The sequence below is a fragment of the Myotis davidii genome, unplaced genomic scaffold (assembly GCF_000327345.1).
Source record: "Myotis davidii unplaced genomic scaffold, ASM32734v1 scaffold174, whole genome shotgun sequence".
NCBI classification, from domain to species: domain Eukaryota; kingdom Metazoa; phylum Chordata; class Mammalia; order Chiroptera; family Vespertilionidae; genus Myotis; species Myotis davidii.
In genome coordinates, this window is record NW_006289087.1 from 642027 (window position 1) to 654848 (window position 12822).

Sequence of the window (12822 nt, forward strand, 5' to 3'; positions counted from 1 at the left end):
CTGGTAACGAGCCACATGATTACTAATAGGGGGTTGGTTAAGTGATTGCACGTTCCTATAATGGAATACCAAGCAGTCACTAAAAAAAAACCCAAAAAAACAAAAAGACGAAGAGAAAGCTATCTAGTGATATCGGGGAGTTGCCAAGAAAAATTAAGTGAGAAAAGCAAACAGCACGTCTGGGCCACCACTCGGTGTAAAACCGTGTCTGCGCCTCCCGCCGTGTGGCTGGGACCCTGAGCAAGGCCAGAGGCCTCCGTGGGGGCGGGGAGGGGACACAGACATCACATTCCACTGTAGAGCGTTTCTGTTTTGGTTTTGAACCATGTGAATGTATTACCTGTTCAAAAAATTAAATAAAACATGTCTATTTAAAAAGCCTGTGACTTGGTACAATTCAAAAGATGCTGCGAGTCCCCGGTTCTTAGTGGAATGGCACTGAACCCACGTGTGAGGTCACGGATGCCGCATGTCCTGGGAGGAGGCTCCAGGCAGACTTCCTGGTTTCAAGTCCTCGTCCCTCCGCCTGGACTGCAGGCGAGTGTCTTAGCCTCCCTTCCCCTCGGTCCCCCCGGTCCTTCCTTAGGACCCAGGCGACGGCCTGTGCAAGTCCCCAAGGCAGGACCCTGCCCAATCCAAAGGAACCACCCAACTGCTCAGAGTTTTCTCCCTGCTCCCCAAATTATAACCAAACCCTCTCAAAAGAGGACGTGTTTAAAGGGGAAAACGCCCTGGCTGGTGTGGCTCAGTGGACAGAGCGTCAGCCTGTGACTGAAGAGTCCCATGTTCGATTCCAGTCAAGGGCAGGTACCTCGGTTGCAGGCTCCTCCCCAGCCCAGGCCCTGGTCGGGGCTTGTGCAGGAGGCAACTAATCGATGTGTTTCTCTCCTTTCCCTCTCTGCCACTCTCCCTAAAAATCAATGGAAAAATATCCTCGGGTGAGGATTTACACTAAATAAATCCTATATAATAAAAGGCTAATATGCAAATCGACCGAACAGCAGAACGACCGAATGGCAGAAGCCAGGCTGATGGCTGGCGAGCACGACGGTAGCGCTACGGATGTTGACTGCCAACTTAGGCCTGCTCCCTGCGGGCAACGGGCCTTAGCTGTCAGTCGGACATCCCTTGAGGGTTCCTGGACTGTGAAAGGGTGCAGGCTGGGCTAAGGGACACCTCCCCCCAAGTGCATGAATGTCGTGCACTGGGCCTCTAGTAAATAAATAAATCTATATATATAAAAGGCTAAGTGACCGACCGTATGTATGTATGTCCAACCGACCGACTGGCTGGAACATAGGACGCGCACTGGCAATTTAAAAATAAACGTTGACTGGCGCATGTGCGATACATATGAAGCTCTCGCTGGCATCCATCACATGTGTTTCAATCTGTCATTGTCAAGCGTGAATTTGGTTGACACTTCTACTTAGAGAAAGGGCGAATAATGATATTAAAATATTTCTTCTAATTAATTTCCTTTCAATGTGCACAAATCCGTGCACCGGGCCACTAGTAAATAAATAAAAGGGGAAACAAGAAGGAAAGATGGCAGAAACATTTGCTTTAATTTGCACGCCTACTACACAGTGGGTACAACAGCACAGGATTTGCAATTTGTTCCTGCAGATACTCCCTAGAAGAGAGCGCACTCTCACGTGAACACGTCAAGAGGTGCTAGTCGGCAGGTGTCAAACCTGAAAACCGCTACTCGTCTGTCTGACCTCCTCGGAGGCTGGGAATCACCACAGGAGCAACAGGCAAACTGGACCCATTTCAATAGCGAGCGTTTCTCACTCACATCGATGGCACTAAGAAAACAGGCCGGGCCCCTGGAGGGGGGGTCGCTGCCTCGTCTGCATCTTCTGGCTTCATCAGCTGGACCATCATGTCCGTCGTTACAGTACCCAGTGCGAGGTTCCCGACCAGGTGACGAGATAAAGACACAACGCCAAGAGGTGCCACCAGCCAAGTGTTTACAAAGCAGTCAGTGTCCTGTATCACTTCCCAGCAAAGGCACGTGACCTGGAAAAGCAGCTTACATCACATGACCACCAAGCAGCAGGCTCACAGCACAGATTCTTCCAGCACATGAGCCGCTTAAGAGACACAGACACAAAGATGCAGGCTGCCCCCACAATCTGGTAAAATAAGTGAAGCAAATGAATTTCAGCTTAAATAGACTTCATTTGTTTATTTTTCTCGGCAGTGAAAAAACATCGGTTTAAACTTTGAAAAGAGCTTTTACCCCAACCAGACCTGAATCGCCTAGAACTCACTCTAACGTACAATTGTTGCCTAACACAGAGAAAAAGCAATACATGGAAATGACCAAGGATTTTGCAGGAAATCGAGTTTAAATAATAGGCTTTGTCTTCAGCTGAGGGAACGAGGAAGTCACGCCACCAAAACGATTTTTAAGCTCACAGGAAACATAAACCAAGTGCAAGCTTTCACATTTTCTTAAGCTCCGAATGAGCACTGGGAGTAATTCTCCGCGATACAACTGACCTGCAATATTACCACTTTTAAACCTGTTTACCCCAAGGTCCCCTCGCCCCCACACGACACTTCACCCCTGAAATGAAGGAAAAGTGGAGGCGGCTCCCAGCCAGCCTGTTCATTCGACTGAACAAAAACATCACCATCGCCAACAAAGCCCAGCTCCACAGCCATTAGGAATCGGGTCAGGAGAGAATTAGCCAGTGAGCCCTTCCTCCAACCACACCCCTCCCTGCAAGGGTGACTAAGTCTTTTTAAAAGACGGGGAGCCAACCCAATGGCTGTAAAACGTGCCACTAGCCCAGCGGCCACGGCTCCGACGGGCCCAGCAGCCATGGGCGTTAAGGGTCACACAAGGCTCAAGAGGCCAAGGAGACCTACTGGTCCCCTCCTTCCCCCACACAGGCGCCACCTTCCCACATTCTATCTCCTAACACCTTTTAAAAGGATCCGCATTTCCAATGTTAAGGGTATTTGGATCCCGGGCTTAGAAGTGACTGCTTGGGGCCAATGAGTCACCTGTTGGCACAGATGCCCCGAAGGGCGGCTTACATGCCATGAACTAGAGCGAGGAGAGGGGAGAGGCTGACCCACCTGCTTAAACCTCCCGCCCGAGGAAACCAGACTGAGGATTGCATAGATTGTGCTCTAAAGTAAAACCCCTAAAAATGCTTCCCTGAATGGAAAATAGTAAGCTTTGTGCACATCATGTTTTAAATTGGCATTATAAATCCATGAACTCCCACGCAAATTTTACCAAGATGGAAACTGCTAAATATTTATGCAATTTTTGTGTTTTGTTTTGTTTTGTTTTTTTTTAGTAAATGAACATTTCTAAAATTGGAGAAGAAACAAAGAAACACAAAATCAAAGAAACAGGTGTCTGGGTTCTGAGTACAGACGCCCGGGCCCGCCCTCACTCGGGACCTGGCCTGGCGGGCGGCGGCACTTACCTTCACCGAAACTGGGCCTTCAGACCGAGCGAACCTACAACAGCAACTACAAACTCAGACACAAACCAATGAAGTGGGAGCAGAAGTCCTGGGGACTCTCAGGAACTTCTGAAACCAGACACGTACAAGGCCACCCATCACCCGGGCGCTCCCGCAGGCTAGGAGGTGACAGAGCGAGGCCGGCCAGGCACTGCGGTCCCCAGCCAGCCCCACCCGAGACCAGCCCTCACGCTCCCGGCCTCGCCTTCCCAGCACAGACAGTTCACAGTGTTACCAGGAAGGAAACAGTCGTTTAGGTCTGACAACTGGAAATGAAGCATAACAGAGTAGGAACAGAACCGATTCCAACCGAACAGCATAGCAGAACAGTCAACAGAGGGCAACGAAATTAAACACGGAATTAGCATAACTTACATGTTTTAAAAGTATATACTTCCTTTATAAATACCTCTAATTGACAGTCTATTCAGAGTCATAAATATTCAAGTGAACATTTGCATTTCTCCTTAAGAGCTCAGATTCCTGAAGTCCCGGAAGGGTAGTCTCCTTCTGCTGAATGTCCAAGAGGAAAAGTCCTCACAGTCACTTTATGTCTAACCAGACATAGAAAAGCCTTCATTACCTCCTGTGTTGCAATAAGGCTTTAAAATTCTGTAATTCTCTGATGCTGGTAGAAAGCCTATAGGAGAGAAAAGAAAGCCTTTTAGCCCCGCTAACATGATGTGTACATAGCTCAAATGGTTTACTATTCAAATGGTATATGGGCTATTATTAAAGCAAAATCCAAAATAAAAGGATGTATTCAACACTGAACATTGAAGCTTCTATTTTAAAATAAGTACATTGTGATTCCTTATTAAATATTAATAAAACACAGACCTATGGTCCTTCGGTCTTGGCTTAGAAGGGGCCAAGGAAGCCAGTTACTTCTTATCAATAGATTCATGATGGGGACAGTGATATGATTAATTCATTACAAAAAAGAACCTTAAGACATTTATATTTAGTCTATAAGTTCATTTTGCACATTTCTCTCCAAATACCCGCTCTTTTCTTTTTAAAAAAAAGTATATTGATCTTTTACAGAGAGGAAGGGAGAGGGATAGTGAGTTAGAAACATTGATGAGAGAGAAGCATTGATCAGCTGCCTCCTGCACACTCCCCACTGGTGATGTGCCTGCAACCAAGGTACATGCCCTTGACTGGAATCGAACCTGGGACCCTTCAATCCGCAGGCCGACGCTCTATCCACTGAGCCAAACCGGCTAGGGCCGCTCTTTTCTTATTGCTCCCCAAACACACCAGTTTGCTTTATACTCTTAGCTCCACAGTCTTTCGGGGTAAAGATTCTTTGTGTATTGTCTAGCACTGAAGCCATCCATGTCCATGGTGCCTAATCAACAATGAATGAAGGCAGTGAGACTCTGGAATGGGAATCACAAAATAAACCTATAAGCTCAGTTATCCTTCTGTACAATTCAAGGTGGACGCAATAAAAATCCAATGTTTTCTTTCTGTAGATTTGCCAGAGCTGGGCCAGGCTCCAGGCCGCTAGCAGCCCTGGCTCTGAGCCTGGCGCCCTCTAGAGGACAATAGAGGTAATAGCAGGCAATCAGGTAGAACCACAGTGGGATGGCGGCAGTTGAATGTTCTTTCTCAGTTACTTTATTTGGATTGAAAATGTTTAAATTATTTAAAATATTTTTCATTTAACTTTGAATAATTTAAATTTAACTCGGTCTCTCCTGTTTTATCTTACTACAGGCCCCATAAGTGGGTGGACTGAATTTTTCATGAAATGCCAATTACCGATGGACATTCTATGTCTACCTTGTTTGAAACCTCCGCTTACACATCATCTTTAAATACAGGGAGGCAACATGGTGAAAACTTTACCATTAAGACGGGGAAGGGGCAAATAACTTGTTTTTAATTTAACTGCCTCTTTTAACTTAAAAATGCACGTTAAGAAAACATAAGAAATAATCCCCGTATCACTTGGTTCCCTATTTTTTTTTTTTAATTCTTGACTTTTTTGCATTTTTTTCCCAGGGCAACTTAGTGTTATTTTCTCTGACTCAGTTCTCCCTGCTCTGTATTCCTCAGGAGGCTGGTGGTGCATGTAATTCTGAGGCAAATTCAAATTAATTTGAAAACCATCTGTGATACCAACAAAAAGCAAAATATCTATCTGTATGCAGAAGTAGCAGGCTAAAAGCGAGCAAGAGAGAAATGCCTCCTCGGTTTAAGAAACAGGACCAGCCCTGGCCGCTGTGGCTCAGTTGGTCGGAGTGTCGTCCCATATACTGGGGTGGGGGTTCAATCCCTGGTCGGGGCGGGTACGGAAGACAACCTATTGATGTTTCTCTCCCCCCCCTCCCCTTCCCTTCTCTCTAAAAATCAATAAGCACATCCTCAGGTGAAGATTAAAAACAAAAGAAAGAAGAGCAATGAAAGGTTTCATCTCTGTCTTTCCTCACCTCTCAACCAAGCTCTGGGTCCCCATTCTTGTTCTTGAACAAGTGACGTCAGCTAACGAGGGTGCTACTAGGGAGAGCGTCCTCCCACACACCTGAGGAGGCAAACGGGGGACCCCTGGCAAACAGATGCTGAGAGCTGGGGAGAGCTGGCTGGTACGGGTATGACCGTAAAAGTTTTCTCTCTGTCCGTGCAACAAAGCAAAACCAACCAGCTGAGCAGAGGTGAGCGCTGTGGCTGGCAGCAGCGGAGCGCCAGTCGGTCCTTACCTCCCAAAAGCATTGAGAAGAGCAACTATTTCCTGCCGAGTGAGCTGGAAGCCTTTCGATGGGCTGTTCTCCGGAAGCTTCTGGATTTCTTTCTCAGAGAACAGTATCTTCAGGGCAGTTCCTAAACCCTGAGTCTAAAGAAAAGAGAGAAACAGACGATCAATTCATATCCTAACCACTGTGAGGTTTAAAGGAAAACTCAGTTGCTGGTGTGAGTCAGGAAATGCACACGAACTTCATTCACTTCCCCATCTTATCAAACTTACGCAAAGCGGTTTCTACTTCCTGGCAGATGTGCACATGTCAGTTTATGTGCTGAACAACTTCACACATACCATTCGAGTCCAAATTACTGAAATGCCTTTTTTAACCTAAAAGTATCACAGCAGAATTACGATGTTCAGTAAGTAATCTTGAAAGCCTTCTTTACAGGTTCTAGCAACCCTAAACTTAAAAGTTATTAGCGATACCTACACTTAGTAACTTCTTAATTATAAACACTAGAGAAAAAGAAGAAAGATGGTGATTCCTAGGTAGCCGCCATTAGAATAATTCTGTCTACTGATTTTCTGACTTGTCATCTTTGTAAAAAAAAAAAAACCTACACAAAATATCAATCCTTTTTAGGCAGAATGTGGAGGGAAATGAGCAGAACTTTCCTATCTGGAGACGAGATGACCTTTTCATCGTTGAAACAGATTCAGTGACTAAAACTTCATGATTAAGTCCTTTTGTATAATTGTGTTTACCTTTGATATGGGTATATGAAGTACTAACGTTCTCTATTTATAACCCCCAACTTCAGAAATGAATCTGAGATTCTACCAATAGAAACAGACGCACTAAACCCAAACCACTAACAGAGAGTAATCGGAAAGACATCCTTACACATACACATAAAAGCCACAGCGTTTAAGACTAACTTCTTCATCTCTAACACAGAAAAACCACATTTCGGGCCTCTAATCCAATGAATGCGGGCATTTTAATAAAAAGTTTCAACTCCTCGTGGGAAAGTATACGGTTAGCAATAGTTTCAAACAGAAGGCAACACACAAACCTGCAGCTTCCCCCACAGCCTGCACTTGTCACACCCAACGCAGTCCATTATGCGAGAGATGTTCTTGAAATGCAGCCGGAATTCCTCCTAACGGGCAGAAAACATGTGTGTTCTAATCAGACATTTAACAGGAAACTGTGTTAGTCTGAATTATAAGAAATGAAAGTTTTGAAGTTTATTAGTGAAGTAGAGGCCCGATGCACAAAATTCGTGCATGGGTAGGGTCCTGAGGCCTGGCCTGTGATCAGAGGCAATCTGTGTGGCGACCAGCGGGGTGATGGGGGCAGAGGGAAGGGCCCCCCGCTGGCACCCGCCTTGGCTGGCCTGGGTCCTGCAGGCAGCTCCTGCATTGAGCGTCTGCCCCCTGGTGGTCAGTGTGCGTCATAGTGACCAATTGTTTCACCAGTCGTTCTGCTGTTCGGTTGATTTGTATATTAGGCTTTTATTATATAGGATGAGTTGTTTTTCAACAAAGACAAAGAAAATTATTTGAAACTGTATAGCAGAAAAATAAACAAATTTCCAAAACTAAAACAGAGTTGTGGCTAAATCATTTCATTTCAGAAACACCAAGAAACTCTTACAATGGAGAGCCACTCAATGCTAATTTATTAGTTCGTGTATAGCCACATCTGAACTAGCTTGGGGCCAAAGGTGTTTCAAAATTGTCAGACTTTAGAAACACAGTGCACCACTATTTATTATGAAACACTTCACCAGAGTGTGGGGCAACACCCTGCAATCAAACCCATTCATGTGTCTGTAGGAACAGTTACACAAACAGGCAAGAATATTTACACAAAGCAGAATTTAAAAAAAAAAAGACTATAAATAGTCTTACATCAGGTCAGGTTTTGCTAACTAATTTGCACCAAACACAAAAGCATGTTTCAGTTTTGGAGCTTTCTGAACTTGGGCACTGCACATGCTACTATCTGCCAGCCAAACACCTTTATACTGTGAAGGGCACAGTGTGTTCCTTAATGTACGTCCTGTAAGCAAAGGGAAACGAAGACCTCCCGCCACATGTAGGTTTCATAACATCCCTAAAATACAGTCTCCTGCTGGCCTCACAGGTTAGCAGGCACTTCCTGCCTCCTATGCTGCTCTCTAAGGCAAAACACGAGTTTCACAAACTGTGACATTCCATAAAAGAAACTTTAGAACAGAAACTATTTCTTGCCTTCAACGTGGATGCATCAAAGCTTTTTTCAAAGATGCATCAAAACAACACACACACTGTGATTATAAAGTGAGAAAACTCTTAGAACACTGCCCTTCAAAAGACATTACAAGGTGCCGTCCTCGGTCACGGTGATGGCTGGGACCCGCCCAGCAGGGTCTGTGAGGAAGGACTGGGGAGGAAGTGTGTGTGTGTGTGTGTGTGTGTGTGTGTGTGTGAGGGGGGACTGCATCGCTCACAGCAAATCACCTCACCAGCGAGGAGAGCGAACAGGCGAGTGGGGGGACCAGGACTAAAGCACAACCAGCGAACCGCTCCCGCCCGCACCCCGACTCCCCCCGTCAGCAACCTTTACCTTTAGAGATTTGGCCCCCTTCTTGTCCCCGGAGAACATGGATTTCTCGTCAAAGTGCATGGGAAAGGACCTGGGGAAATACAGGGCTGTAAGTGGCAGGCGACACATTCCGGTGCTGGGTACTAGAGCCTGGGAGAGCTTTGACGGGTACTTACAACCAATCCTAATTAGCTCACATGTAAGGCTTAGGAAAGTTCACACAGACAGTATTCAATAAGACTAAAGCAAGCTTTATAATGTACAAAGACAGCTTTAGAATGTATAAGGTTGTAATGTTTTAAAGAAATTATATGATAAAAATAATCTAAAAAAGGAACTAAAACAATTTATGTGAACAATGTAATCACTCTCTTAATATTTTACAGCATCTTTTAAAAGTTAATCATAATTTATGTTCAGCACTTCTTAGTCCAACACTGCTCCACGCTCATCTTCACTGGTAAACTCAAGTTTTAGATCCAGCATTTTTTTTAAGGTTAAATTCTTAGAAAGTAAGGCTAATAATGTTCCCTTAAGTACCGATTGATATCTAACATACATAGGTATCTAACATGATATCACCTGAACTTCAATAGCAACTGGAATACAAAATGGGTAGAAAGAACATTAAAGTAGCATTAAATGTTGCTACATAAAATTTAAAGTTATATTTAAAAAGATAGCCTATTCTCAAGTATGAAAGTGCAATGACGTATTATTAGATGATTTTCAGATAACGTTTTTTGAAAAAACGTCAAAGACTGCTGTTGTCCTGGCCATCCTCGTCTATCTTCTGATTATCCCCTTTTTTAAAATATATTTTTATTGATCTCAGAGCGGAAGGGAGAGGGAACGAGAGATAGAAACATCAATGATGAGAGGGAATCATTGGTCGGCTGCCTCCTGCACGCCCCCTTAGAATTGAATCCGGGACCTTTCAGTCCGCAGGCCAAGGCTCTATCCACTGCGCCACACCAGCCAGGGCTTTGACTCTCCTTTTGCTAAAGAACCTCCTGAGGCCTGTGTGTGGCCTTCAGGCGCCGCCTGGTTAGACCCAGGGCGGGCCGCCCAGCCCTGACGTGAGTCTCACTTTGTGTCTTGGAAGATGTTCAGGAGGAGGGTCTTGGTGTCGGCGTCATCGTCCACGTTGCCAGTGTACAGATCGACCACCGAGCGCTCGAAGTACGGGGCCACCTTGGACAAGGCCCGCAGCTCAATGAGGTACAGGAAGTACAGGTTCTTCAGCCGCCTCGGGCCTTCTCCCTTGGTTTCCACGGGGTCAAAGCGGCGTTTGAATTCTTTGATGTTAGGTCCCCAGCTGGGCTTACCCCAGGTTTCTAAAGAGAAAGAGCAATACATGATATACTTTTAATAGGCAGATTTTTAAAAATATATTTTTATTGATTTCAGAGAGGAAGGGAGAGGGAGAGAGAGAGAGAGAAACATCAATGATGAGAGAGAACCATGGATCGGCTGCCTCCTGCACGCCCCCTACTGGGGATCGAGCCCACAACCCGGGCACGTCCCCTTGACTAGAATCAAACCTGGGACCCTTTAGTCTGCAGACTGACGCTCTATCCACTGAGCAAACCAGCTAGGGCTAATAGAGTTTTTAAAAATAGAGAATGTGTATTTTCCCCAAACAGTTTTCACACAGAAAGAAGGCAAATTTCTACATAAAAATTGATTACCTTCCAAAAGATAATTCGCACACAGATGTAAATTGATGCTGGCATGAAGTCCCGATATGAGCTTATAGAAGACTCTTTTCTCCAGACATAAACCTGTTCAGGAAAATAGTGAAAAAATCAAGAACATGAAGAATAAATCAAAAAATGGTATGAAATAATTAGGTCAAGATTCTCTCAAGAGAAAATGAGGTTCTGGCTTCCGAACAGAGTGAACTGGATGATGCCTGGAGGCAGAACAAGCAGAAAATGCTGGGCTGCCGGAGGCCCAAACACTGAGGATGCCCGTGGCAGGCCCGTTACCCAGAAGGCAACAGCGCAGCTGCTTCACAGTCAGACCAAGTCCTGCTTTGGCGTAAGGGCAGCCTGCTCCCCCCTCCCCGGAGAGGTTCTCTCTTTCACCCACGTGGTGATGAGGAGGAAGAGACCGGTTTGGTTTCTCTCCTCCCTCCAGGCCTTTCGCCCTCCAGGGCAGGATCTATACTGCTTTATCCTTTAACTAGACAAGTTCAGATTATACTAACACGTGAATTCAGGTTTAAAACCTTCTGAGTCCCTCTGCCTCGCGTTCTCTAGTTCTACTTAACCATCTGTCCCACTAGAATGTGTCACTTTCCACTAGTATTCTATATGTCTAGTATTTTCAATATTAGAAAATATAAGAATGCAAAAGCATCTAGTATATTGGAATCTATACTGCTTTTGTTTTTGTTTTTTTGTTCATGTTCACCTGAGGATATTTTTCCATTGATTTTTAGGGAGGGTGGAAGAAGAGAGAGAAAAATCGATGTGAGAGAAACACATCGATTGGGTGCAGGACCAGGGCCCAGGCTGGGGAGGAGCCTGCAACCAAGGTACATGCGCTTGACTGGGATCGAACCCAGGACCCTTTGGTCTGTAGGCCAACACTCTATCCACTGAGCCAAACCGGCCAGGGCAAGATCTATACTGCTTTATCCTTTAACTAGACAAGTTCAGATTATATTAACATGTGAATTCAGGTTTAAAACCTTCTGAATTCAAATTGACCTTCCCTCTGTTTCGTGGGGAAAAAGTATTTCCTTCCATAGGAAGGTCTGCGTGGACTCAGGCCTGTTGGCGGTCACGGGACCGAGTCGGGATGAGTGTCCACGCAGAGCGGCCGGACTGGGGACCAGTGACAGCACCAGTGCATATCCATGATGCTGGGCTGGGCCTCAACATTTTCAAGTAATTGCCTCCCAGAACATAATAACCTAAAACATGTGCTTTTCTTTTCAACACTCAAAATTAGTTGTTTAGGCAATGAATCCCAAAACTTACAAAAATATAGTCAGTAAATCAATACATTTCTTACAAGAACCCAATACATTTAAAACACAGACGTATTTACCTTCTAGCCACGTGTAGAATGATTCTCCTTTAAAAAAGAACACACACACACACACACATACAAAACTGGGTTAACATATTTTAAATCATCATTTACATATTCAAATAAATTAAGTCTATAAAATATTTTATGGCAGATTAAGGACTATTTCTAGAAATGGCCACTACTTCATATGAAGTAGAAAAACAGAGACATGGGTCTAGAAAATAAAGCCCAAAGGTAATGTGAGTATTGGGAGAATGTTCTTATAAATGATATTTTGACTAGTAAAAGTTTTGAGAAAACATTCCAGTCAAAATGCTATATAAATCGTATTCACTAGAAAACTTAAACATTCATCAGTATGGGGAGAGAGTTTAACAATTTTAAATTTGCTTTTGATAACTACAGCACTCTTTTAAAAGTCCAGAAAAAATAGTGAGTTATAATGAATACAAAAATCTCATTATTATTCTATTTTTCCTGATTCAGTAGAGCTAGGTATATTTCCTCAATTATTTAAGACTATTACAGTTCAAGGGATAGTTTTTCATTCCCTTCACTTTCAAGACATTCTTCAGAAAAGCGAATGACTAAAACACAGAGGGCTGTGGCCTATCCGAGCACTAACGCTGAAGGACTATTTCTAGACCAACACTGCTGTTTACTGAAGAACAAAATGGCAGTGGGTAAAATGGAAAGAGTTCATGCTCTTCCGGCATCACCAATCCTGATTTTACTTAAGAAAAGCAAACCTCAACTCACACGAGCTGAGCAGGAATCCAGGGGATAAATTACCAGTAGACGGTGGGAAATTACCGGGCCTCCTGAGGGTCTACTCATTTTGCAAATCTCCATCTTCCTACAGTCACTCATTCAATATCCTCTTACTAAGAATCATTCATTATCTCCCTTTTTTATTCAAAAAACCCCGAGTGCTAATAGGAAAGTCTAGCCCCCAAGGTCCTCAGTAATCTGGCTTCTATCATCTCCCTAATTTCCCC

At 44.4% G+C, this 12822-nt stretch overlaps 1 protein-coding gene across 1 annotated transcript in view; it reads right to left on the bottom strand.

Moving 5' to 3' along the window:
* Positions 1–1549: 1549 nt before the first annotated feature.
* Positions 1550–12822, bottom strand: part of ERO1B (endoplasmic reticulum oxidoreductase beta) — a 23692-nt gene continuing 12419 nt past the window's right edge. Inside the window, exons 11-17 of the mRNA XM_006761307.2 lie at positions 11840–11866; positions 10471–10563; positions 9870–10116; positions 8801–8870; positions 7263–7349; positions 6203–6336; positions 1550–4134 (exon numbers count right to left, since the gene is read on the bottom strand). Of these exons, the coding sequence (XP_006761370.1) occupies positions 4074–4134; positions 6203–6336; positions 7263–7349; positions 8801–8870; positions 9870–10116; positions 10471–10563; positions 11840–11866 (719 nt within the window). The 3' untranslated portion in view covers positions 1550–4073. The remainder of the gene's footprint in view (positions 4135–6202; positions 6337–7262; positions 7350–8800; positions 8871–9869; positions 10117–10470; positions 10564–11839; positions 11867–12822) is intronic.